The sequence below is a fragment of the Misgurnus anguillicaudatus genome, chromosome 24, assembly GCF_027580225.2.
Source record: "Misgurnus anguillicaudatus chromosome 24, ASM2758022v2, whole genome shotgun sequence".
Lineage (NCBI taxonomy): Eukaryota > Metazoa > Chordata > Actinopteri > Cypriniformes > Cobitidae > Misgurnus > Misgurnus anguillicaudatus.
In genome coordinates this window covers 42,957,875-42,984,670 of record NC_073360.2, presented here as the reverse complement: position 1 = coordinate 42,984,670, position 26,796 = coordinate 42,957,875, and the positions used below count along the sequence as shown (strand labels likewise).

At 38.3% G+C, this 26,796-nt stretch overlaps 2 protein-coding genes across 2 annotated transcripts in view; one reads left to right on the top strand and one right to left on the bottom strand.

Moving 5' to 3' along the window:
* LOC141361715 (NACHT, LRR and PYD domains-containing protein 3-like) overlaps positions 1–26,796 on the top strand; it is a 141,625-nt gene that overhangs the window by 76,149 nt on the left and 38,680 nt on the right. Inside the window, exons 12-13 of the mRNA XM_073863409.1 lie at positions 20,021–20,197; positions 25,588–25,761. Of these exons, the coding sequence (XP_073719510.1) occupies positions 20,021–20,197; positions 25,588–25,761 (351 nt within the window). The remainder of the gene's footprint in view (positions 1–20,020; positions 20,198–25,587; positions 25,762–26,796) is intronic.
* Positions 958–7,334, bottom strand: LOC141361538 (uncharacterized). The gene is made up of 3 exons (XM_073863024.1): positions 6,811–7,334; positions 1,294–6,748; positions 958–1,013 (listed from the first exon to the last, which is right to left on the bottom strand). The coding sequence occupies exons 1-2, from the start codon at positions 7,332–7,334 to the stop codon at positions 1,618–1,620; spliced, it is 5,655 nt and encodes a 1,884-aa protein (XP_073719125.1). The 3' UTR covers positions 958–1,013; positions 1,294–1,617.

Genomic DNA, 26,796 nt, shown 5'->3' with positions numbered 1-26,796 from the left:
ACCATCAGTGATGTCTAATTATGTGATTGTTTTATTCTTTAAATATAAAAATATCTGCCTAATTAAACACGGAGTGTATTGCAACTTTTTTATTTTTTTACAAATATTTAGTTATATATAGGGCTGCAGCTATCGATTCTTTTTGTAATCGATTAATCTAGCACTAAATCGATCGATAAATCGAGTAATCTGATAATTTTTTTTGTGTGTTTTTAAACAACCAAAACAAATAATGCATAACGAAAATGACTTGGCTGTAAAATGTTCAAGCATTTGGCTTTTATTTCTAAAAAAATAGAGGTATTTGGCTCCAAGAAATAAGCCTATTTATTTCAATTTTTTACCCATTTAGTGTTTATAAGTGCCAGTGCCAACAATTAAACACTTTAATTTATTAATATGCACAACAGGTTTCAGGCTGTAATCTAGCCCTGACATCAAAGTAAATATCTGGTTTATGTACATTTCTACACCTGCAGCATTTACCATTAGGCTTTTAACATATAATATATCATTTCTGGGGTGAGCCTATTTGCTATGGTAACAACCTGTGTGTGCACAGGTGCTGTGCGTGAGGAAGAGTGACACCCCAGTCAGACGTTCAGTTGCTTCATTGCATTTTGGTACTGCAGAAATACATACATTCATTTTTAATAGAACGCTGCATTTGTTTAGCATCACTTGCATTGCGGTGCATTTTAGGTTAAGAATCTGTTCGAAAAATCACAACATCACGTCCCGCTGTATAGAGTGAATTGCTGAAATTATTGTTGCGTGGCTACATAAAAGTTTAAGCATATGTGATGAATACAGGGTGGAAAAAGTTTGTTTGAGGTTATTGCTGCCAAAGGAGGGTCAACCAGTTATTAAACCCAAAGGGTTGAGTGTGGCTACTCAGCCTATGCAGCGAGCTAAACATTAATAAGAGAAGGTGGTTCCAATAATGACCAGACACAGTTTTTTTCCTTCTTTTGTGTCTTTACTGTAGACCTCTCTTTTTCTTGATTGTAAAACTGTGAACATTACAAACAAATTGTATTAAAAATACATTATTTAACAAAACAAGACACATTTCTATGAATTTAAATGCTGGAATAGATCAGAATTCAAGATATAAGAATCACAAGATTACATCTTTAAATTACTCAGTTTGTATAATTTGTAACATACTAAACAGAAGCTAGCTACATTAGCTTGAATTAGGTCACAAATAACTTTCTGTTTGTAAGAGTTAAAATAACCTAATAAGTAACAGAACATTTAGAAAAACAAAATTGATCACTAATTACTTACAGATTATGGCATATCAAAGCTTCCTGAAGATATAAGGTGTCTGAGATGAGAATAGCATGTCAAAGCCTCTGAACCTTTTCTCACACTGCATGTAACAAACTTTTTAACAACACATCATGAGGAGCACACTCAATATATAATAGAAGAAGAAACCCTTAAAAGAGGTACTGACCCCTAGCGGTAAGATAAAGAAATGCACCAGCAAACTAATACAATACTATTGAACATAGAGGGACAGAATACTCCCCGCCTGACATCTATAAAATGTCATCCATAACTAGCATGTGGATACAGGTAAAATACAATGAAACAAAGTACCTGATTTTAAGTACTGTCCTTGGACACCAATAACACAACCTCACTTATAGGTCTTATGTAGCATCTGAGTTCACCCTTGCGGAAAATCTTCACTTCTATTTTCCTGACAAGTCCATCCTCGCTTGGGAAGATTTTGGTGATGCATCCAAGTGGCCAGTTGTTCCTATGTTCAAGAGCCTCCTTTAGCAGAACAACATCTCCTGTTTGTAGATTCGGTTTTACTGTTTTCCATTTGCGGCGGTTCTGAAGTCCTGAGAGGTATTCCTTTTGCCATCTGCTCCAGAAAACATTTGCGAGGTATTGCACGCGCCTCCATTGGGCTCTGAAAAGATCCCTGCTTTCAAACTGACCTGGTGGGACTGGTGGGTTCCCAACTTTTTGTGTGAGTAGCATGGCAGGGGTAAGAATGGCTGGGTTTTCTGGATCTGTAGAAACCGCTGTGAGCGGACGAGCATTCACTATTGCAGTGACTTCAGCCATTAATGTCACTAATATCTCATGAGTAAGTTTTGCATTTTTCTGTTCTAGGAGCATTGCATCAAGGATTTTGCGTGTGACCCCAATCATGCGCTCCCAGGAGCCACCCATATGAGATGCATGTGGGGGGTTAAAATGCCATTTGCACTCAGAGTCTTTGAAAAAGCTGTGAAGTTTACTATTGTGACAGCCCTGTCTATCTATTTGCAGCTCTTTGCAGGCACTCACAAAATTTGTCCCACAATCGGATCTAAGAAGTTTGACTGCACCCCTGATGGCGAAGAAACGACGTAGGGCATTTATGAATGATGACGTGTCCATTGATTCTATAGTCTCAATGTGAATGGCACGTGTGCTCATACATGTAAATATGACTGCCCATCGCTTAGCATCCGATTGCCCACCTCGTGTTTTTCTGACTACGACAGGCCAGGGGCCGAACACATCAAGGCCTACATGTGTGAAAGGAGGCTCCGTGGACAGCCTGTCCTCTGGTAGCTCAGCCATGATCTGTTCCTGTTGTCTGCCCCTTAGTTTGCGGCATGTGACGCAGTTGAATATCACTCTGCTTATTGCTCTTTTACCTCCCACAATCCAAAAACCTGCAGTCCTAACTGCCCCTTCAGTAAAATGTCTGCCCTGGTGGCATACTTTCCCGTGGAAGTGTTTTATAATGAGCTGGGCAAGGTGGTGCTTTCCAGGGATGAGTATGGGATTGATTTCATCTGATGTCAACTGTGCACGTTTTAGTCTCCCACCCACTCTGAGGATTCCATTAGTGTCGATGATAGGGCTCAGTTTGCTAAGTGGGCTTGAGTTCTTAAGGGGCACACCTTTCTCAACTTGTCTTATGTCCTCTGCGTAAACTTCTCTTTGAACAATGCGAATGATAGTGTTCTTCGCTTGGTTGAGTTGTTTTTCAGTTAACTGTTCTTTACAGTTGTGCCAGCCGTGACAGGAGCTCTCTGTGTTCGGCTTAAATGACTGGGCAATGTGTTGGAGTTTGGCTATAGCTTTAAGTAGGGCGTTCCAACTCGAAAACTTTTCAAATCTGACACTACTGAGTCTATCCTTTGAGAGAGTGGTGGCACAAGTAGTGACCTCAGGTCGCAGTTCGTTGTCAGTATCTGGGTCTACAAGATCAAACAACTCTGCTTGTGTGTGACTTTTTTCTGAATTGGACAGGAAAGCGGGTCCACTGATCCATGTGGAGTTTGAGAGCTGCTCAGCAGGTAGTGCTCGTGTGGCGTGATCGGCGGGATTTAAATGAGTGGGCACGTAATGCCACTGGTGAGGTTGTGTAAAGCGCCTAATACGTTCCACTCTGTTGTGCACATAAACATGAAAGCGTCTCTTTTTGTTAAAGATGTAACCGAGCACTACTTTGGAGTCAGAGTAGAAGTTCACCTGTTCGACTGCAATGTCTAGCTCCTCCAGTACTAACTCGGCCACCTCAACAGCCAGGACTGCTGCGCAAAGTTCAAGTCTGGGTATAGTGATGTCTGGTTTTGGGGAAAGCCGTGCTTTGCCGAGAAGGAAACCCACTTCACTGTGTCCATCTCTATCTGTGAGTTTGAGGTAAGCAACAGCACCCACTGCCTTAGTGGAGGCGTCACAAAAAACATGGATCTCCTTGTTTAGAGCTGCAGATAGTGGTATTGAGGTGTACATTCTGGGGATTCCAAGTTGTTGCAGATATTTGAGGGAGTCTTTCCAATGTTGCCACTGATGTAATTTGTCTTTAGGCAGTTCAGTGTCCCATTCACAAATGTCAGTGGAAATGTCTCTCAGTATGACCCTGCCTTCCACAATGACTGGGACAGCAAAGCCAAGCGGGTCGTAGACACTATTAATGACTGACAGCACCCCCCGTTTGGTAAAGGGCTTTTCATTGACTGTTACCTGAAACTTGAACAGGTCTGTGGACAGGTCCCAGCCCAAGCCTAAGCTGTGCTGCATGGGTGGGGTAGTCTGCCCCAGATCAAGGCCCTGCATGTCCGTTGCAAGGTCCTCACTTGGAAAAGCACCTGTGATTATAGGACAGTTAGATGAGATTTTGTGCAGCCGTATGTTACACTTAGCCAGCATCTTCTGAGCTCTAGAGAGAACGTCAATGGCCTCGTCTGTGGAAGAGAATGATTTTAGTCCGTCATCTACATAAAAGTGACGTTCAATGAATGCTCTTGTATCACTGCCGTATTCTTTTTCTCCCTCCATTGCTGACCGTTTCAGTCCATAGATCGCCACTGATGGGGAGGGACAGTTCCCAAATACGTGTACTCTCATCCTGAATTCCTGCACTTCTCCATCCAGATCATGATTTTTGAACCACAAGAAGCGAAGGTAGTTACGGTGGTCCTCCCTGACAAGAAAGTTGTGAAACATTTGCTCGACGTCTGCCATGACTGCGTATGGGTCAGACCTGAAACGCATCAGAACTCCCACAAGAGTGTTATTAAGATCTGGCCCTTTAAGTAGCACGTCATTGAGAGAAACGTTGCAGCATTGAGCACTCGAATCAAAGACTACCCTAATTTTCTCTGGCTTTTGAGGGTGGTAAACTCCAAAACTAGGGAGATACCAGCATTCTTGGTCTGGAGTAAGAGCCGGAGCTGGTTCGGCGTGGCCTTTACTGAAGATTTTGTCCAAAAACTCAACATAATGCTCTCTCATTTTAGGTTTCCTTTTCAGCGTTTTGCGGAGCGACATTAAACGACTGAGGGCCTGGTGCCTGTTGTTGGGCAAACGCTGCCTGGGCGTGCGGAATGGGAGTGGAGCTACCCAATTATTCGCATCATCTTTTGCAAAGCCTTTGTGCATAATTTCCAAGAACAAAGCATCTTCTGCTGAAAGTGCCACTTTGTCGTCATCTGTAGTTTGCTGGAAAATGTTCCTGCCCAATTCAACTCGTGTCTTATCAAGTGTATGACGGCTTTCTGTGTATTTGTCCTTGATATAGAACTTGTTTTCACAGGGGCTGAGGTAAGTAGGGTGGCCGTTGTTAAGAATGTTTGTCTTAAAAGAGTTCACTGTGGGTTTATGGGCACCTGAAAGGCAGACATCACCTACAACTACCCATCCCAGATCAAGGCGTTGAGCATAAGGCGCACTGTTTGGACCATTCACCTGACTGCGGACCTTATGAGCTCGGATAATGTCCCTGCCCAAGAGGAGAAGGATTTCTGCTGATGGATCCAGAGGAGGAATCTGCGAAGCGATTGCCTGTAGATGAGGGTGAGCCGACACAGCCTCAGCAGTGGGAATCTCGTCCCTGTTATCTGGAATCTGATCACATTCTGTTAGTATGGGCAGCAGCATGGACACTTTTCCATTTACATCCTCAATAACAAAGTCACTGGCTCTGCGCCCTCCAGTCTCCGATAAGCCAGCGCATGTTTTCATGGTGTATGGGAGTACGGTACTCTTTACATTAAACATGTCAAAGAAGGCGGACCTGGCTAAGGATGAATTGCTCTGGTCATCTAACATGGCATACATCCTCCTTTTCTCTTCAGGGGATGTGCGGGGATACACGTTGACTAAGCAAATCTTAGAGCAGGATTTACCTTTGAGGCCTTGGCCACACACTTCTGTGCAACTGGTTGTAGTTACAGGGCTTGAGGAGTCAAACTCCCCGCCGTGGCTCTGAGGCAGAGGGTTGGAGTCTTTAGGTGTCCACGGAGGGGGACCAGCATGCATTGCGGATACATGCACGTCACTCTTACATTCTGAGCATTGAATAATGGCTTTACAGTCTTTAGCTCTGTGAGTTGTGGAGGAACAACACTTATAACAAATAGCGTGTTCTTTCAGAATACCTTTTCTTTCATCCAGTGTTTTTGACCTAAATCCCCTGCATTTAGCGAGTGAATGGGGCTTGTGGTGAATGGGACATTGCTTGTCCGGATTAAGAATGGATGTTTGAGTTGTGCCACTTGTTTGACTAATGTTTGTTTTGTTCACTGCAACCGGAACTCTGTACCTGGTTGGTTTTACCAGTGTCTTTTCAACTCTTGGAGCTACTATGTTTGAACTTTGTAACATAAAGCTAGGGTCTGTTTTCATTTCAGCATAGTCATTTACAAACTGAACAAAATAGGAGAAAGGTAGGTAAACTGCACCATTGTCTCTTTTGTATTTTGTCCCTTGTTTCACCCATGACTCCTGGAGCCCGTAAGGGAGCTTTTCAACTATCGGGTTTATGCCCCTTGGGGTGTCAAGAAAGCTAAGGCCTGGCAGATAACCTTCACTTTGGGCATACATTAACTCTAGCAGAAGGTCTGCAAGCTCCTGCAGCAGGTGAGTGTCTTTATTGGATATCTTTGGAAAAGTCTGTAAGCGTTGGAAGAGTGACGCTTCGACTACCTCTGGAGAGCCATAACTCTTGTCTAGACGCTGCCACAAACGTTGGAGGCCTGCTTGTGGGTTGTTCACATGGACTGCCCTGATCCTCAGAGCGTGTTGAAGGGACTCCCCGCTGAGCCACTTGGTTAGAAGGTCAAGCTCTTCACTGGGCTTGAGGTTGAGGCCTTCTATGGCGTTGCACAAGATGGACTTCCAGGACAAGTAGGACTCAGGACGATTGTCGAAAACCTTGAATCCCGCTGTCAGCAGATCACGGCGTGCTAGGTAGGCTGTTAGATCCGACAGTTCAGCCTCACTTCAGTCACTGAAGGTCTAGGCTTGGGTGAAATATCCATTTTTATGTGTGTAGGAGGGGACTTCAGCTGCTCCCTGTCTGCAAAATCAGTGAAATGTTCACCTGGAGAGGAAGGGACTGGTGTATGGCTCTGTTGTAGATGGTGAGATTTGTTATAACTGACCAGTTGTCCTGTGTCAGGCTTTTCTTCTTCTTTCACATGCAAACTGGAGTTGGTGAAGTGATCATTCACATAGTCTTGAGCACGTCTAATGGAAGGAGGCGTCTTAGGGGAGATGCCTTGCTCAGTGAGGTCGATGGCGTGGTGCTCCTCATCAGCTGCCGCTTCCAGGACATGAGCTGCAGCAAGCGCTGCTTCAGCCTCACCCTCCTTCTTCAGAGCGTTTAGTGTTGCCTCGATGCGTGCCTTCTCGACCTCCATGTCGATCTGGCGTTTGGCGTACTGTGCTCTGGTGCGGGCAGCTTCTGCGTCTGCTCGTGCTCGTGCTGCAGCTTGGCTGGTGGACGAGCGGCGTGAAGAACGTGAGTAGCACTCCGACCGGGCCACCATCTGGGACATAGGTGGTGTAGTTTCAGACTGAGACATCTTGGAGGCTTGATAAGTAGCTAATCTTTTTACTCTTCTGCCCTCGGTTGAGTGTGGCTACTCAGCCTATGCAGCGAGCTAAACATTAATAAGAGAAGGTGGTTCCAATAATGACCAGACACAGTTTTTTCCTTCTTTTGTGTCTTTACTGTAGACCTCTCTTTTTCTTGATTGTAAAACTGTGAACATTACAAACAAATTGTATTAAAAATACATTATTTAACAAAACAAGACACATTTCTATGAATTTAAATGCTGGAATAGATCAGAATTCAAGATATAAGAATCACAAGATTACATCTTTAAATTACTCAGTTTGTATAATTTGTAACATACTAAACAGAAGCTAGCTACATTAGCTTGAATTAGGTCACAAATAACTTTCTGTTTGTAAGAGTTAAAATAACCTAATAAGTAACAGAACATTTAGAAAAACAAAATTGATCACTAATTACTTACAGATTATGGCATATCAAAGCTTCCTGAAGATATAAGGTGTCTGAGATGAGAATAGCATGTCAAAGCCTCTGAACCTTTTCTCACACTGCATGTAACAAACTTTTTAACAACACATCATGAGGAGCACACTCAATATATAATAGAAGAAGAAACCCTTAAAAGAGGTACTGACCCCTAGCGGTAAGATAAAGAAATGCACCAGCAAACTAATACAATACTATTGAACACAGAGGGACAGAATAGTTCACATACTTTTTCCACCCTGCACTATGAATGTTTACATGTTGTGTTCAATAAAAACATTAAAACGTATGTTTGTGCGGTATTAGTTTAAGCAGACTGTGTTGCTCTGTTGTTGTGACTTGGATGAGGATCGGAGCACATTTTGTGACCAATTTATGAAGAGGTCCAAGTAAGACCAAAGGGTTCACATACTTTTTCTTTCAACTGTATATACAGATATTACCGCAAGTAACAATGATTTATCAAATACCAACAATGGTAGACAGAATACCACAAGTTAAATAGACATGTTAAATAACAACACTCTACTCATTAGTACAATCAAACCTTGTTATCTTTTTAATGGGACCAGACCTTTTGTTTATAAAGACGTTTGAAATGGTGAATGCTTTGACATTGCTTTAATTCAAGCTCCATATTATTCCACAGAGTAACCCCACATACAGACATAGAAAAACTCCTCTTGGTGGAACCCGCCATTGGGACCACAAAGTTCCCAGATCCTCTCAAACTGTACAACTGCTCTTTATGAGAAAACATATTTTGAATGTTCACAGGTAGTAAATTGTAATACGCTTTAAAAATGAACTGTGCTTTATATAATTTTACAAGATCCTGCATTTTTAATAAGTTTGACTTAACAGAGAGAGGATTTGTGTGCTCAAAATAGGCAGCCTTGTGTATAATTTGTACAGCCCTTTTCTGTAGCAAAAAAGTGGCTGTATTAAATTTTTGTAATTATTGCCCCATACCTCTACACAGTAGGTTAGATATGGCTGTATTAAAGGACAGAAAAAGGTATGAAGTGCATTATGATCAAAGATAATGTTTTATTCTACTAATTATAGCAAGGCTTTTTGAGACTTTAGTTATGTCTGAGGTGGGCATTCCAACTTAACTTATGGTCTATTGTTACACCTAAAGATTTCCTGCACATTTTCAATATGTACCCCATCTATCTCAATCAGTTCCTGTGAATCAGCTTGATACTTTCCAAAGAACATCACTTTAGATTCATCTAAGTTCAAGGACAATTTATTACTTTCCATCCATTTTTAAAATATATTTAATTCTTTATTTACAACATTGATAAGTCGCTCCAAATTGTTGTCACTATAGAAAATGTTTGTATCATCCGCAAACAATACACATTTAACCAAATGAGAAACATTGAAAATATCATTAATATTCAAGTTAGTCTTTCCAAAATTACATAATATGCCTCGACCTTAAATCTCTGACTTACATCAGTAAATAATACTTCATCTTCCTCAGATGACTCATCCGCAAACCGCTTTCTCTTCTGTTTGCGGCAAACGTCATATTGATAAGTCTGAGTAACACTGAAAGCACGAGCAGATTCATCTACATCAGCAAACTGCTTTCGTAGTGCCAACACAGAAGTGTAATGACTGCAATAGTTCAACAGCAGTGGATAAGTCCATGTCGCCTTTTTGCAGATGAACGATAAAGATAATTTCTAATAAGCTTAAAAGTCTTAGGCCACCACCACCAAACTTGTTGTTTTAGAAGTTTCAATGTCCAACCATATTTATTTTTCAATATATTTTATTAAGATACAAACAGAAAATGAAATATGTGCAAAAAAAATAAAATAAAAATTCAGGACTAAACGTCTTCTTTAGGCATCATCGGTGTTTAGTGTGACCTCTCTTGGCACTAAACACATCTTGAGTGTTATTGAGCAGAATGAAGTAAAAAGACTAATGTCTTTAAAATTAGAAGTTAGGATTCAATTTTATTTAGGTTTAAGGGATCCTGCAGTTCCCTGCTATTGCTCAAGTGGAAGGGGAGTTTCCCTTTAAAATGTGACACGTCAGTTTACAGTTTTTATACTGTTTTAATACTACATACACATTTCCTGTATTTTCTGGATGTATTCTATTAAAGAGACAGAGAAACAATTATAAATGATCACTATAACATTGCAAAAACAACAAATCTAATTGTGGCATGGTGGCCTAAGACTTTTGCACAGTACTGTATATTTGAAAATTTTAATTAATAAATAAATGTTATTATGGTATTGTGTAAATGATTTTCATCAACCACATAATAATTTCTCTTCTAAGATATAAGTCAAGAATAAAATATAAATAATACAGAAATTTATGTAGACTAAATTTACAATATTGTGCTGTCTTGTTTACTACTGAAATTATGTGTAGCGCCACCGTCTTATCATTTTGGGTAACAGCGGCTTATCTTATGCTTAAATCTCACTGGACAGGTTTGTTTTATTGCAATGCCATGAGGTAAAATTCATGTCAGTGCAAAAACCTCCTTAGGTCTGACCGTCTGACCTCGCGCCAGTCTGATGAGTGCAAAAAATCACCAACCACTGTTCGTGTCAATCTTACATCAGTTTAAAGAAACAGTTATATATATATATATATATATATATTATATATATATTAGTAAAACTAGATTTCAGCTGCTTTCTGAAAATGTTCTCATCATTTCTGTAGTGTTTTCATCGAAGGCCAATGATACATTACATCCTTGTGTTATTAGTTTGGAGAATTTATCTTTGATTTCATGGTAATGCTTTACATGAATGCTGTATAAGCGCAGTTCATTATTAGGTTCATGTTAACTTGTAGTTAAAAGCTCATTGTTGTGTACTTATTTAATTTAAAAGATTGTACTTAACACAACAAACAATACATCATTAGAAAGGTCTATAGGCTCAAGCATTTGTATTTGACCTTTATTTTTTTATTTTTTTTATTTAGAGACAGTAATGTCTTAATTTGTGTCACAAGTTATGAAAATGAAAATCAGACTCCATACCTGTAAAATGAAATATGACCCGCAGTCCTCATGAAAGCACTTCACAAAACAACATTCCTTGGGGCTTCTGGTTTAAAGGCATGCATGTTTGGAAACATATTGATTGATTTTATATGTGTAACAGATGGCTTGGAGTCAGATCGAGGCCATTTGGCGTCTGGATCGTAACAGCCCTAAAATTGTGATAATTAGATAACCCTGTCTCCTTTTGTGACAATCGTCAAGATCTCTATCACCTATCAAGGTTGTAAAATGAGCGACAATTAAAACAAATGCAGTCGTAAAAGGAGGTTCAAAGGAATTCCACCAGAGAAACCTGAGAGCCGATCGAACGACAATCACCAGAGACACTGCAGGGGGCACAGACTATAGGTCTCTGATGGAACCACGTTTAAAGATCACAATGAGCTGATTAAATGTATATATATTTTATATCCCTTTACTGCATGATCGTGTGTGTGTGTGTGATGTAACTGTGTGTTAACACTTTAGTTCGATTTTGTTCACTGTAGCATGGTTCATATCTTAGGTATGAAATTATTATTCAACGTGCTTTTAAACTCATGTCTTGTTTAGTATCAAATTAATCTACTTTTTATTTCCTAATTATTGCTATGCATCATATTACCACAAGCTGCATCAATGTCATTTAATATTAGAGTTATGGAAACAAACTCTTATCATTATGCAATTACGCAAATGTGATGTCTGAAAGAACAAAGGCTTGTCTCCCACGCGATCAAACACTTTGCACATTGGTTATTCACCTAAAATGGGCTGGGCGCGTGAAAGGTCAAAACAGCCTATTGCCCAAGCCATCATCGCTCAGTTCGCTCAGTTCGCTCAATTCGCTCAGTTCGCTCAGTAAGTCGCCCGGCGGCTCAAGAGCGCTCAGTTACTCAGGTAACCCGTCAGCGCAGTTTGGAAACTCTCTGAGACTCACCCAGAGTCCCTCGGATTCATCATCTTTTCTCTGAGCCCTTTCTCTTCGGGACAGTCTTTCCTGGCTTTGCGCTAGAGTTCGGAAAACCACGCGGACCAATCCGCCCTACGAAACAACTTAACAGACTCCTTCATCTTACACAAACACACCTGGATTCTCTCTCTCTCTCCTTGCTCGCACCGCGCGCATCAGAAACTTCGCACCGCATCACAAAGAGCCAAATGCAAGTATAAACTTGTTTTACTCGCTGATGTTTAAGCTTTACCCCTTATAAAATTAAGGCGCTCCTTAGAGATTTTCCGATGGTTTGTGCAGATGTTAAGCAATAGTGCTATTGCCAATCTTTACTCTCTCTAGCTATTTTCAATCTGTTCTTTCTCATCTATGTTTTATGTTATTGTATGTGTGTATGTTTAGTTAGTCGTTATGTGTACTTCGTTTTATAGTTAATAAACCGGTTTTGCATTTTCACAATTAAATTGTTTCTGTGTTCAATGCTCATGAAATTAAAGTCACTATTTCTGCCTTTTGATCCAGCTACACACTGCGAGTTGCACTGTATTTCAGTGAGAAGGTTAATTTTAAAGGCCATGAAATTAACATTTCTTAGACGTTAAAGGCGGAGTCCACGATGTTTGAAAAACGCATTAGAAAAGGAGACGGGCCGACTACCAAAACACACTTATAGCCAATCAAATCAAATCAAATGCCGGGTTGGGTATGTGTGGGGCGGGTCTATCAACAGAAGGTCCAGATTCTATTGGGGTAGGGGCGTGTTTGTTTAGGTGATTTCAAATATCAACATTGGCTTTCAAACATCATGGACGCCGCCTTTAATATACGATTATGGATATATGTCTTCGGTGGACGAACATATTAATTAATTGTTATTATTAATTCTGCTACGCCAGGTAAAACCTGATAAACTTGCATAGTTAATTACAGTTAATTATACATAATAATCCCTTTTGAGCTAAAATCTAAGATTCCCTTGGGAATCCCCGTAGTGTTTCGGTCGAAGGTTCATAGTGTTTCAAATAACGTTATTCCCCTCCTCCCGCTGAATTCGCTACATATGTTTAATTCTAATTTCTAAAGAAAAGAGTAATATTTATTCAATTTTTATTCCCGTCGCGGTGATATGAGCCACTGGTTCCTAAACTGACCTTTACACGAGTCTGTTCATTTCACACATGAAGCCTGAGGGTGCCCTTGTGCACGATCGCGCAGAGACACTTTAGAATTGACACACGAAGAACGCTTGGGTCCGGTTCAGAATTTACACTTTTAAGGCCATTTATCTACCATGCTGCTAATATCAATGCAAATAAAGATGTTCTGATGGATAAAACAAGAAGACGATAAACTTAATTTGGATTATATATCTGTGTTGTTCCGGTCATGTTGGGTGTTTTCATAATACAGTATATTTATTTATTATAATGCAACGCTTTAGCACTGTGCAGAATACCAAAAAGAAAGAGTGTATTATCTGTTTCATTTTGCGATCTGAAGCCACATCAGCTCAAAACACTTGATCTGCTATAAAGTTAGTTTGGAGCAAAAATATTAATGTCACTATTTGTCGTGTTTTGATGGTGTGCTAAACTAACAAAGCAGTGTGTTTTAGCTATAAAAAATAGGTTTTAGGAATCATTTCAAATGGTTAAGCTGATTGTTTGTTTTTTTTGTAAGTGAGACATTTAATCAATGAAATAAGCAATTAAAACACTGTGATAGATTGGTTAACTTGCCGATTTAATGATTGCTAACACTTTTATACATATACACATATAAAGTTTACAACATGAAAATGAAGTCCTCAAAACTTGATTCTCGGTGTTTTGTTTGCTAAAGTAAATAATATTTTCCTAACTTCCCTTTTAGTTTGATGTGTTTTTCATTTGTTACAACATTTTTTAAATAATGCAAAGGAAAGAAAGAATAAAAAACACCAAAGTAATAAATACATTTGATTGTTATTTGACGTGTAATGAATTAAAGGGTTTTGCATTTTCAGCTGTGCTTGAACTCCTGTTATATTTACCGGACATATTACTCGCATTTTCATAGCTTTGTCCACAACAATTTGACATGTCCAACCGCAAGTCTGGCACCATTTTTGATACACACTCAGCAAGGCTTGCACCTGTGTGGCTATGGATGGGCTTAAATCCAAGGGATCTTTTTAACTACTTTTTAACTACAGCATTAACAAATCTAAAAATATAAGTCAACTGATCAACATGGGAGAGGTCTGGTGTTGAATCTAAAATTATGGAAAAATATTTGGCCTGTTGGATTTCAGCTGCTATTATGTTCTTAGTTTTTTTTTGCCCATTAACAATATAAACTCTTCACAGATTCGAGACAACAAATAGGAAGGCTAACCTTAACCCTTCTGTTCATGCTTATTTAAGTGTTCTTGTATGGCACAGTGAATAAGACACACGCCTTTGGTGTGAGAGACCCGGGTTCGAATCCACTGTGACACACCATTGTGTCTCTGAGCAAGACACTTAACCCCTAGTTGCTCCAGAGGCTTGCCACCTCTGACTTATAAAGTCGCTTTGGATAAAATCGTCAGCTAAATGATTAAGTAAGTAAGATAATTTCTGTTGTGTTGATCCTACTTTTTCATCATGCCCTCAAAACAGAAGCCCCCTTTTTCCCAAAAACTTAACAACAGCTACTACATGCCTCAATACCTCCTTCCTGTAGTTTTGTTCGCCTTTATCTGCCAGCAAATCAAAGCATCAACTATATTTGTTTAAAGCAAGCATGTTACATCAGTGATCCGCACTCTTTTCGTGGTCAGATATCCTCTCAGGATGTTTCCAGTCACAGAAGCCTGTAATAAATGTATGATTTTGTGAGGAGAAAAGTTTGCATGAATAGCAATAAACCAATCCAGTTAACAGGGAGTACAGTAGCCAGACGAGACTGTAATAATTAATTTATAAGAGAACGTGTTCTTCCCCCATTCCACAATCTCGTACAGATGCTGAATATTTGGCAGCTGATTCTGATAGACTGCAGCCCCACGTTGTTTACTCTTCCCTCACTTTTTCTGTGATGAACCCCCACAAGGCCAGATCACCAGGAACAGCAAACCATTGATTGTCCATTTCATCATCCACCTCAGTCTGGGTGTAGGAGCTTAAGTCTAGCTGTTGGTCGATTGTTTCTGGATGCTTTGGCTCATCAGGCGCACTCCTGTTTATTTGATCGGTGGTGTATCCATTGCTAATTGATTACTCAACAGAGCATAAATTTGGATCATCGTTAGTGCTGCTAACAGACTGCTCAGCACCAGCGTGAAAAAAACTGCATATTTGTGGGATTTTGTGTAAAGTGGCTTATGTAATTTTTATTTTTTTAGTTTTTGCTGCTGCTTCTCCAATACGCTTAGTAGATGCGCAGCTTTGTCTTAAAGAGCAAGAACTTTTGTAATTTTATTTTATTTGGTTTCAGTTGGTGCCCCTAAGACTTTGGTGCCCCTGGGCACTCGCCCAGTTTGCCCAAATGGTTAATCTGCCCTAGGGATGTCCCGATCCGATATGCTGGATCGGTATCGGGGACCGACAACATTACCGATCCAATTCCAATATGTGCGTTAGCCGTGATTGTTCAGGGCTCGAAATTGCGACTGTTTTGGTCGCATATGCGACCGAAATTTAATCTGTGCGACCTTAAAATATAAGAGCATTTTCACGACTGCCTATTTTGTTGTGGTGTGACTTGATTTAGATTGTGTATGCTGTGTGCTGTTCCAGGTTCAGTCAGTGTTCTCTCCAGCATTACATAACCAATCAAATTTCACCATTAAGTTGCGTTTAGCCTCTTAAACCCTGAGGACCCAGTCCCGGGTACAAAATTTCGTATTTTGACTCAAATAAAATATTCTTTTAATCTTTAATGGTCCATCATGGACCCCAGTAACACATATGAGATACTGTTTGAAAGCTTAGACTCTCTACTTTCTCCAGATATGCATCACTTTGAGAAATCTTTTACTGTAAGAAAGTTATTTACACTTAATTTACACTATCACCCCCCCCCCATAATTTTTTATAGGATTTAATATTCACATATTTCATATTTTTCAAGTATGACAAACATGGGCAAGTCTTATATCAAATGAAAGCTCTCATTCTCAGGAATAAGGCTACAGCGTTATTTTTGTTCTATTATCAACACATATCCAACAATAGTTGAATGAATAATAAGGTAAAAAATCGTCTTATGTAAACATATGGGAAAATTGAGTGTGGACTGCCTCAGATAGCACATATAGCCACAAATGATAAACCATCTTTTCTCTTAGGTCCTACTCTAAAAAATGAGTCCATTCACAGCATTTTCTTAGGTTGTGTGCATGAATAATCCCTTGTTATTTATTATATGTCCAAAACAAAAAATTAATATTTATATGAAAAATGTATTTTCGGACACTTCAGTAAAATGAAAATAACCTTTGAATGCGACATGCTAAAGAGATCATTCTTTGTTTGGGTGTTTACTGTCTGCTGCTGGTAACAACCAGAACTGTCTGCAGTCTGCTAGAGCACCCAGAACCAGAGTTATACACTATCAGGGGCAGTATTTACAACATATAAAAAGAAAATTTGGTGTTTCATCATATGAAAAACAACACAAATAACACTATTTGTCACAAACAGTAGCTTTTTCTGTAACTTCAAAGGGTTTTCTTTAAAATGATATAAAGCAATTGCATTTATTCCACTGTATGTGCTTATGGGAGCACTTCAAATGTTTTTAGGCAGAAATTGTATACAAAAAGGGTATTATTCCTCCCATCAGTTGGAGTAAAATAACTTTTGCATAGATTATGATAGAGAAAAAAATCTTCTTTCCTCTGTAAGCTGGCAATTGCTGGAATCAAACAAAACTGTCTGCAGGGAGCTGAGGCACTCAGGGCCAGAGTTATACACTTTTAAATAAAAACTTTAGAAAAAAAACATCAAAAAGCGCCTATTTATTTTTGTGTTTATTAGAGGACTGACATCACATACAACCATGTTTAGCACTTTCAACAGTGTTTTATGTAATTTCAAAGGGTTTCCTGTAAAATGATACCAAACATTTGTATGTAAACCTCTGCATGTGGGTATGGGAAGCTTTTGAAATTGGGTAGGCCAAATCCAGGCGAAAATCCCCAAAATAGCTTCAGGGTGGAAGAAGTTAATGAAAACCGCAGATTGGCTAATATGAATGCCAATCATTCCTTGTTGCCGTGCTACGTTGGTGCGTAAAGCGCAAAAACGTGAAAAGACGAACCGCAAGCACGAAGAGAACGAGCCGACTACAGCCAATGTTACTACTGTATTAATTCATACGACGGTCCGGATTTAAATGCAACTTCACTACCGGAAAATAAGGCTTAACGTTAAACCTTTCGGAGAGAGTGGCTTAAAGATTACGAGTGGCTCCGGTATGGAAATGGCTCGATGTTACTGTGTTTACTGTAAATCATGTGAAACGGATGTTGCAGGTAAAACGGTGTTGGTGGCGGAATCCTGCGCCAGACCTTGCTTAAACATGGCGAAAGTGCCAAAAACACAAAAAGTGTCATGACAAATGTGTTCATTATTGATGGAGACACCGACCTGTCTATCAAAGAGTGTTTGATAATGTATGTGCGCATCCTGCTTGAGGGACATCCGACAAACATCCTAGTAATCCATGGTGAGGTGGAACACGACAATGCTGATGGTATGTTTTTAAAAACATTGCCTATTTAGTAGTAATAGCATCCTGGTAATGCAGTTATCAATACCAATATATATTAGCCTTCTATATTAGGGTCACTTTTGTAATGTCACAATTAATCAGTGTTTTACGTGATTGGTAGATTTTCTATTATAATCATAATGATGTTACCTGTAATTGTTAAATTATTATTGCTGCTATATTATTTCAACAGCATTTGGATATTATTTTAGGAATCTATGCAGCAAAAAAAGACCAAATTTCAAATCCTGGCCATAGGATGTGTAAAGCCCAGTTGTGGTGTTTATTTTTTAATAAAATAAATCTATTAACATTTACATTGTAGTTGTGGTGCTTCATAATTTTTGGATGAGTGCGCCTACATTTTTGCTGGTGCTCCTAACTCTTTAAAGTTGGGAGCACCAGTGCTACCAAATGAAAAAGTTAATTTTGAGCCCTGTTGTTACTGACAAGCTATTAAAAGGACAACCTATTATAAAAGCACCATAAACATTTTATGCTCTATATTCAAAGTCTTTTACTTAATAGCTTCATGTGATGGAACAAATGCACATTTAACGATATTTTAGTACACAAAACACTAACTTACTCGCAAACTGGGTTAATGCACTTGTGAAGCGGACAGATGAAACGCATCATTCACACACGCACACACAAGATAACTGTAGGTTTATGGATGGATGCAATCCACTTTGTGCTGAGCACACAATGCATCTATTCTCTTGGTGTTTTAACAATTATAAACTTTCCATTGCAGAGGGAGGATTCCCATGAGACGATAATTCAAGGGCATTAATTCTGCACCCAGAAGCCCCTTGAATGTAGCGTGTTATGACTTAGGCGCAACAATTCTGCACCCGGAATGTGCATAAGAAGTCCGGTCAAACGCATAATTCCCAAAATAACCATCTGCACACTAAAGCTTTTTTACTATGACGGTTTCACGCAATTAAGAAAAAAATATTTAGCATATACTTAATCGATCAAATGTACCTATTATATGTTCTCCTAAACACTGCCATGATTAATATTTACTAATGTTTCCTGTAACTTGTAAATAATTTTAAAATATTGATTTTAACATTTAAAATGATACTAGATGTAGCAGAAAGCACTATACACATTTAATTACAGTGGTATCGCACAGATATCGGTATTGGCTGATATACGGATTTCTGGTATTAGAATCGGATCGGAAATGAAAAAGTGAGATCGGGACATCCCTAATCTGCGCCTGAAATAAGTTGCTGGGACACAAAAGAAAGTCTGCTGTCCGTAACATCTCAGCGGGAACAAACGTGCACATGCAGAACTGTGATCTTTCAGGCTTTTACAGTCCCATACGCTCATAATTAAGTCAAAATGTCCATTGGCGTATAAAAATGTATATAAAAAGGTTATGTGTAAAGTGAAAATTTTAGGGAAAAAGTGGTTTAGGACGTATGAATCTATTACTAGCTTGCAAGTATAAGTGAGAGCTGTAACTTATATGTTAATAAAAAAAACAATCTGCTACTTAATGTTATATTTATTTGTCTGTTTTTTTTTTCATTTGTTTCTCTGTTATTATTTTATCACTTACTGTTTACTTGATTATAGAATTACATGAGAACTTTTTAACATTCAATAATATTAGGCAAGCATTATGTTATCCTTAGTGGTCACTTCTGATTGAAGGCAATCCTTTATTCTGCTGATTTAACTCCTTTGGAATAGAATTCAATTGTAGTTCGTGGTTTCTCTTACGACTGTTGTTACCGCCAACAGCACAACATATCCCGGGCATATTGTAATCTTGTTGTGAACCTCCTGGGAGTGTTTTATTGATCTTCATCTGGTAGTTGTGGCTGCTGTGACCATAGACTAAAGCAATCCGCCTCTGCCGTGTTCACATATTAATAAACAAACTGAACCAAGAAGAAAAAGCAACAGGTTCTGAAACATAGACTCAGGTCTGAAAACTCCCTAAGATGTCATCAGACAAGTATTGTTCAAAATTCAAAGACAACATTTAAAAAAGTTTTGGTCCACTTTAAAATGTTGAATAGTGAGTTTTAATTTAATCTCAGTAATGTATTTGATAACTGAAGCTGATTTTATTCAACGTTCATCACAACACTTTAACTTTTACTGAAAGTCACAAACACAAAACATTAAAATTGAATTATGATGAGAAAAAAACAAAAATCATTTAGAATTAAAAACATAAGTGAAAATGTTGTGATGTCTGATGAGAAAAATCTGATTTCATTACTGTATAAAAAATAAATCACACAGTTAATATAAACATAAACTGATGAAGTTCATTTCCTTGTAAATCTCACTGATGTCTTTCAGTAAAACACAAACACACATAAATAAAACTAAAATGAAAATGTTCAAAAACACTAAATGCTGACAGGAAGAGAAACAAATTCAACTCACTGTAGATTTGATCTGTGTGTAACAAACTGTGCATCTCTGTTCTCTACAGGTTGTGTAAGTGTAATATCACAGATGAAGGTTGTGTTGCTCTGACTTCAGCTCTGAGATCAAACCCATCACACCTGAGAGATCTGGATCTGACTTATAATTATAATCTAAGAGATTCAGGAGTGAAGCTGATCTCTGATGTACTGAAGAATCCTGACTGTAAACTGGAGATACTGAAGTAAGATCATCTCTCTGATAGTCACACATATACTGAGGTTTAGTTAAACATAAACTGTATGAAAAAGAAACACGCACTAAACTGTAAAGGATCTGATCAGTAAGCAGATACATCATCAGTCTCATGCATAATTATGAGACATCGATAAGTCATCAAAGTACTGCAGTGTTTTACCACAACACAACCTGTGAAGATAAAACAGTGCTAAGCTTAAAGAGTATCTAAACCCTAAACCAACTTTTTTAAGTTAATGATCTGTAAGAATGATGCTTTATTAGTGCTGTTCATTGATTTTAGTAAGTTTTTTGACATTTGGATATAAAGTGTTTTAATACTGCAATATATGGTGTAAAAACGTCTGAGTGCTGCCCTCTTCAGGTTGAGCGGTGGCTACTGCAGTTGAATTTTCCTATTGGATGTTAGGTCCAAAAAATGACTCGTGACGTAAGCAGGTTCAAGCTCACCACGCCCTTGTTACGATCTCACCACACACTTGGTACGAGCTTAGTTCGTTCCCTATATCTACGTTGGGATCTTCCCACTTTTCTTGCATTTTTCAAATATTGCCAGTGGGCGGAGTCAGGCTCTGACCAGGGGTTTAGTTACTCTTTAAAGGGGCGGTGAATTTGTCGATTTTATTGTTTTATAATGTTGTCTGATGTCTACTTATGATGTTCGCGTGGTTTTTACATTCAAAAACATCAAAAACAATAAGTAATAGGCTATTTTGTAGCATGGATTAGTGGCTGTCTGGAGAAATGGTTCGTTTGAAGGGGCGGGCCGCATTGAAGACCTAAACGTAAACGCCCACTGCTATGATTGGACAGCTTCATTCCCCGTCATTACATGTGGGGAAATGTTTTAAAAACATTAATGTGTAAAATAGCAGCCGAACACAAATATGTTTGAACCACAAAAGATTCTGGGTGCTAAAGATGATACACATAAATGACAATACGTATAGTAAAGTAGAAACAAAACTCGACGTGACTAAATTACCGTATACAACACAGTAAACGTGCATCAGAATCTAAACTGCGGCTGATAAATCCTTATCAATAACTTTGCATATTTCTATTGTGCTTGTGTGGTTGCTTTTACATTCACATACCGTTACATACCACAGTTATATGATAAAAAAGCTTTGTTGGGTGTTTGACCTTTCAAATGCAACTCGCCTAAAATACCGTTTACAACACAGTAAGCGGGCATCAGAATCTAAACTACGGCTGATAAATCCTTCTTGATCACTAACTTTGTATATTTCTACCGTTAAATTACAGTCGTGTTGTTGAAGGCAGGATAGGCAGGAATTATCTGGAAAGGCTTTTTTGCAGATTTGTTTGAACTGTCTTTGTATACAAATACATAATTGAAATACTCTGAAGAAGGGAGTGTGGAACTCGAGTGTCTGTGGACCTCTCACAGCTGTTTTGAACACAGTTAATTATTTCCATCCGGGACGAAATTTGGCTTGCGCGACTATCACTCTCTCTCGCGACCATGGCACCACCCCTGTTGCTATGGGATCTGCCCAGACATGTGCACACCCGATTGATTTGAACTGCACGAGGCACTCACTCCAGGAAGATCAAAACAAAAGTATGGCATAGAAAGTGCATGTAGAACTCACAGTACCTGCATAGGCAAACAAGGCAAAAAAGGAATAAACGAAGAAATCAAACGAGAGTAAATATTGCGTGGCTTTTCCTCGAGTCGACGATCCAGTAGCGGTATTGTCTCCGGAGTGTAGTCCTCATCAAAGTCAACAATGCTTTCATCACGGAAACTCTTCCATGCAAAACACTGGCTTAAAGTGAGTACTAAAAGCCATCCTATTTGTTTATATTCATAGTGATAAAGTTAGGTGTATTATTACATGTGATTGTGACATGATGTTACTATATGCAATGTGCTACTTCCTCTCCGCTCGTCTGAGGTAAACGCTGCTCCCAGTGCGTTCACGTGTTTTGGGGGCGTGGCTTTAGAAGAAACCCTGAAGAGAGGGGGTGGAGTGAATCGTAATAATGAGCTGTGTTTAAAACTGTCGTTAGAGGTCCACAGACCCTCGACCTCTAAACTCTCTTTTTCAGAGCACTTACACTCCACTTATGCATTGGTACATAAAGACAGTTTAAACAAATTTGTAAAAAAGTTTTTTTTTAGATAATTCCTGCCTATCCTTCCTTTAAGTGTTGTATCTTTATTAATCGTTTAATGTTTTTAGTAAATTAAAATGGATGTTACAACAGGACATTTCAAGCGATCCCTTCTAACAAAGCAATAGTGAAACGCAGTAACTTAACTTACTGTGTATACTGCTGTGTCATTTTTGTCAGATCCAATATTAGTGGTGTTTTTAAATCCAGCATCGACTTCTTTACAAATGAATCTGTGAACACAAAGTAAACCAACACTCCCCACACGAGCTGGAACTTCTTCAAAAGCAAACTTTATCCACGCATTCCTAATCTTATGTTCTGAGCCTCCGTTATCCAGCGTCTGTGTTCTTACACAACCGAAAATGCGTTTCCATGGTTACTCTATCATAACAGATCACCGCGTCAAAATAAAAGTCTCTCAGAAAAAAATGTATTTAAAAGGCATTTTGGTTACATTTGGCAATTTTTAAAGACATGTTTACTTATTGTTGAGGCACACGGGTGTCACGCGAAGCTGTGGGCAGGGCTACAAAAGTGGTCTTTGTATTTGGCTATGGGGAGGTGCTTCAATTCTACTTTGACGTCATATTTTTTCTAATTCCACACACGCTTGTAATACTGGCTTGGTTATATTTCAGTAGCACAGACGTTTTCAGTTCTGAAACTTGCAGGATGTTCATTTAAGTATGATGACCTCTTATATAACAAATTATTAAGTTAAAATTTAGTATTTGATTCACCGCTTCTTTAAAATTAAAATTGTATTATACTACAATAAAAATGAATGATGTTCTGTTGTTAGATTTCCCCTACACACCTGACTGATTTAAGTTACATAACCGGTGCGTCTATAGACAACACACACAAGACATTTATCCTCACCTTTGTGTCACTGCGGGAGGGGTGCTGCACACGGACAGCTTGGGATCGCACACCTTCTCTGTTCAGTAAGCGGCAGGAAGAAACAGCCCTTTTCATTTACGGACTCATCTAATGTGCTAATAGCGTTTCCAAAAACCTGCCACTAAATGTTTAGATATAGATAAGAACATGAATATACTTCTGTAAAAATATGCACATAATTTGGTATTCAGATGGAGGTGCTGGGTGCGCTGCATTAGATAAATACAGTAATACTGCCAAAACCACTGGGTAGCACTTTATTTTACAGTACGTGTACTTACCTTGTACATATATGGTAAATACTTACTGACAAATTTGTGGTACTTACTTTTAGGTATCTACATGGTAATTAATTGGTATCATTACTGTACTTACCAGTGGTACATGCTTGGTAGTTATTATGTAACTCTAGATTAGAACTGGGTAGGGGTGTGACGAGATCTCGTGCGACGAGATCTCGCGAGATTAAATGTGTTTAGCAAGATTACATGTGTCTCGCGAGATTTCTTGTGGAGGTGCTGGCCGTTTCTCAAATAAAAGACTGCATCCTAAGGAGGTCGCATTTTTAAACTTCATTTACTTCATCACTGTCTTATTAGAGACTATTAACAATTATAAAGTTTAAAATTTTTCAGTTAATCGAAAATTGTTGTAATATGCTCACGACTTGCGAATGTAATGCTCAGTCAATGATCTGAAATAAACCTTGATGACGTATGCAGCCTGCATATGCGACCTCCGGAGGATGCAGCTTTCTGTTTGAACCGTTTACAGTGCATGCATTATATTTGTCTTTTACTGCGTTTGCTTTTTTGTTAAGGTTTCCAATAATGTTCGTTTGGGAGCTCGTGTGAAGTCTGAGACGCGTTGTGTTTGTCTGTTGATCAGTGTCAGATGTGAAGTCTCAGCAGATTAAACCCTCACACAGAGTTTACATGATTTAATGTCTGCATGTTCTTGCTCAAAAAATGACAGTAGCTGTATCATTTCTAGTGTAAAGAAATGGACATATTTTAAATATTAATATGGATTTAAACATTGTTTGACTAAAAATAAGCGTTTCTCTCCGTCGAAAGTGAAAGTGAAAGTGAAGACAGCGTCTGTGAGACGAGTCCTCTATCGCCCCCTGCAGGCATTTGTTATAATACATACATAATGCTTTTTATTTATAGGCCACAAAATTTTGTTTGATGTAACTTGGTTTTAATACTTTATTTGAACCAATTATTATTGCATCTTCGTTATTATGCAATTTTAAATGCTACTGCTCACTTGGGTCTTTTTTATTACCCCAAAATAACAAATACTTCATTATCAGTTAGCAAAATAATTGTTAGGGCCAGTCCTTGATTAGTAAAACATTTAAAAAATAATGTGATGTCAGTTTCTTATTCATTTATTTTATCATTGAGGGTTTCTTAAAAAGTGTAAAAATATTGTCTCGTTCTCGTGAACCCAATCTCATGTTTCGTCTCGTCTCGTGGATTAAGTGTCTCGTCAGACCCCTAGTACTGGGAAATAACAGACACATACTTATAGTGTAGGTATACTGTAACTAATGAGAAACATTACTGTACTTACAAATAATTTATTAGTATTATTTAGTATTTACAGGCAAGTTAGGGTAAATGACAGGGATTTATAGTGTACATATATGAAAACTAATATCAAACACTTCTGTACTTACAAATTGTATATTCACAATAAGTGCGTATGAATGTACCCAGTAGTTAATGTGTATGATCAATGTCAATGGTTGGGTTTGCCTGACATTGACATGTTTATGCATGCATACGGTTATTTAATGCTTGGTTTAAAGGACAAAGATACTGAGTCTGAGTACCAAAATGGCACATCAGTAATGTTTGTTCTTAGTTATCATATACGTATGGTAGAAGTATAACTTACACTTGCCTGCAGGTACCACACACTTATCGTGTATATACAATTTGTAAGTACAGTAGTGTTTGATATTAGTTATCATAAATGTACACTATAAATATCTGTAAATTACCCTAACTTGCCTGTAAATACTAAATACTTTAATTGAACATTTATTTGTAAGTACAGTAATGTTTCTTGTTAGTTACAGTATACCTGCACTTATACTGCACAACCCAATACAGATTTATGAAGAAATGTTCATGTGGTTTAGGACATCTAACACTAATAGTCAGCTGTGTGATGGATTTGACATTTAAACACACAGTGTCTCAGTTACTGAGGGATTGAAAGAGAAACATTACATGAAGAGATGGAGGTTAGAGATTTGTGGACAAACTTTGTAGTTTTGCATAATTCACATAAAGTCTCTGTTCTCTACAGGTTGTGTAGTTGTGATATCACAGATGAAGGTTGTGTTGCTCTGACTTCAGCTCTGAGATCAAACCCATCACACCTGAGAGATCTGGATCTGTCTGATAATAAACTCACAGATTCAGGAGTGAAGCTGATCTCTGATGTACTGAAGAATCCTGACTGTAAACTGGAGATACTGAAGTAAGATTGTGATCTGATGTTCAGACAGAAATATAGATTATAGTGAGACTATATAGAGATCATAACATCTGTAATGTATTTATAGACACTAGTCAACATTGAAAGTGGATCATAAAAGTTAATCTTCAGGTGTTGCTTTGTTTTGAAACCGGGGGTTACATGGCTACAATGTTGGTTCAGTTTGCATACACAAGGCAATATTTCCAAATGAATCAGACTTTGTTAATTCAAGTCATGTGTGTGTAAACTTTCCTTTAATTGCTTAGAGTGCATCTGTTTATTTTCTGTGATTCTGCTTAAATTGTCCGTCAGGATGGACAGAGAGCAGCTTAACGGGATTATTGTGGGGTTTTTTTGTAAGTGAGGTTATATTACTTCATTTGTTTAAGAAGGAATCAAAACTTAGGTGGGACAACATTCTTATCATGAACCTATGTGGAGAAGAGCAATTAAAAGCTGTTTTAATAGGAACAAATGCACTTTGGTGTTAAATGGCGTTGACGTGCTCACCAGAATTCATCTACAAAAAGCTATCAGGTATGTTCATGGTTAATTAAGCAATACATGGGTACCAAAGAGATCACTTCCACCATGCCCGCCACTATACTTGTGTCTGTCTTGGCAGCGAACAGATATCTGATGCACTAAATGGTCACATTTATTAGTTTAATTGAGATTACCAATAAAGAACCTATTGTCAATGAAATAATTACTGACCAAAACTTAGATGCACTCTCTTTAACAGAAACCTGGCTTAAAGCAGACGATTACATTAGTTTAAACGAATCCACCCCACAAGACTACTATTATAAACATGAACCGCGTTTAAAGGGGAGAGGGGTGGTGTAGCTACAATATACAAAAATGTTTTTAAAGTAAACCATAAATCCAAACTAAAATTTAATTCATTTGAAATAATGCTATTAAATATGGAAATAACTGATCGTAACCATAAACAGCTCTCTTTTGTCCTTGCTACAATTTATAGACCTCCGGGCCATCATGTAGATTTTCTTAAAGAAATATCAAATTTCC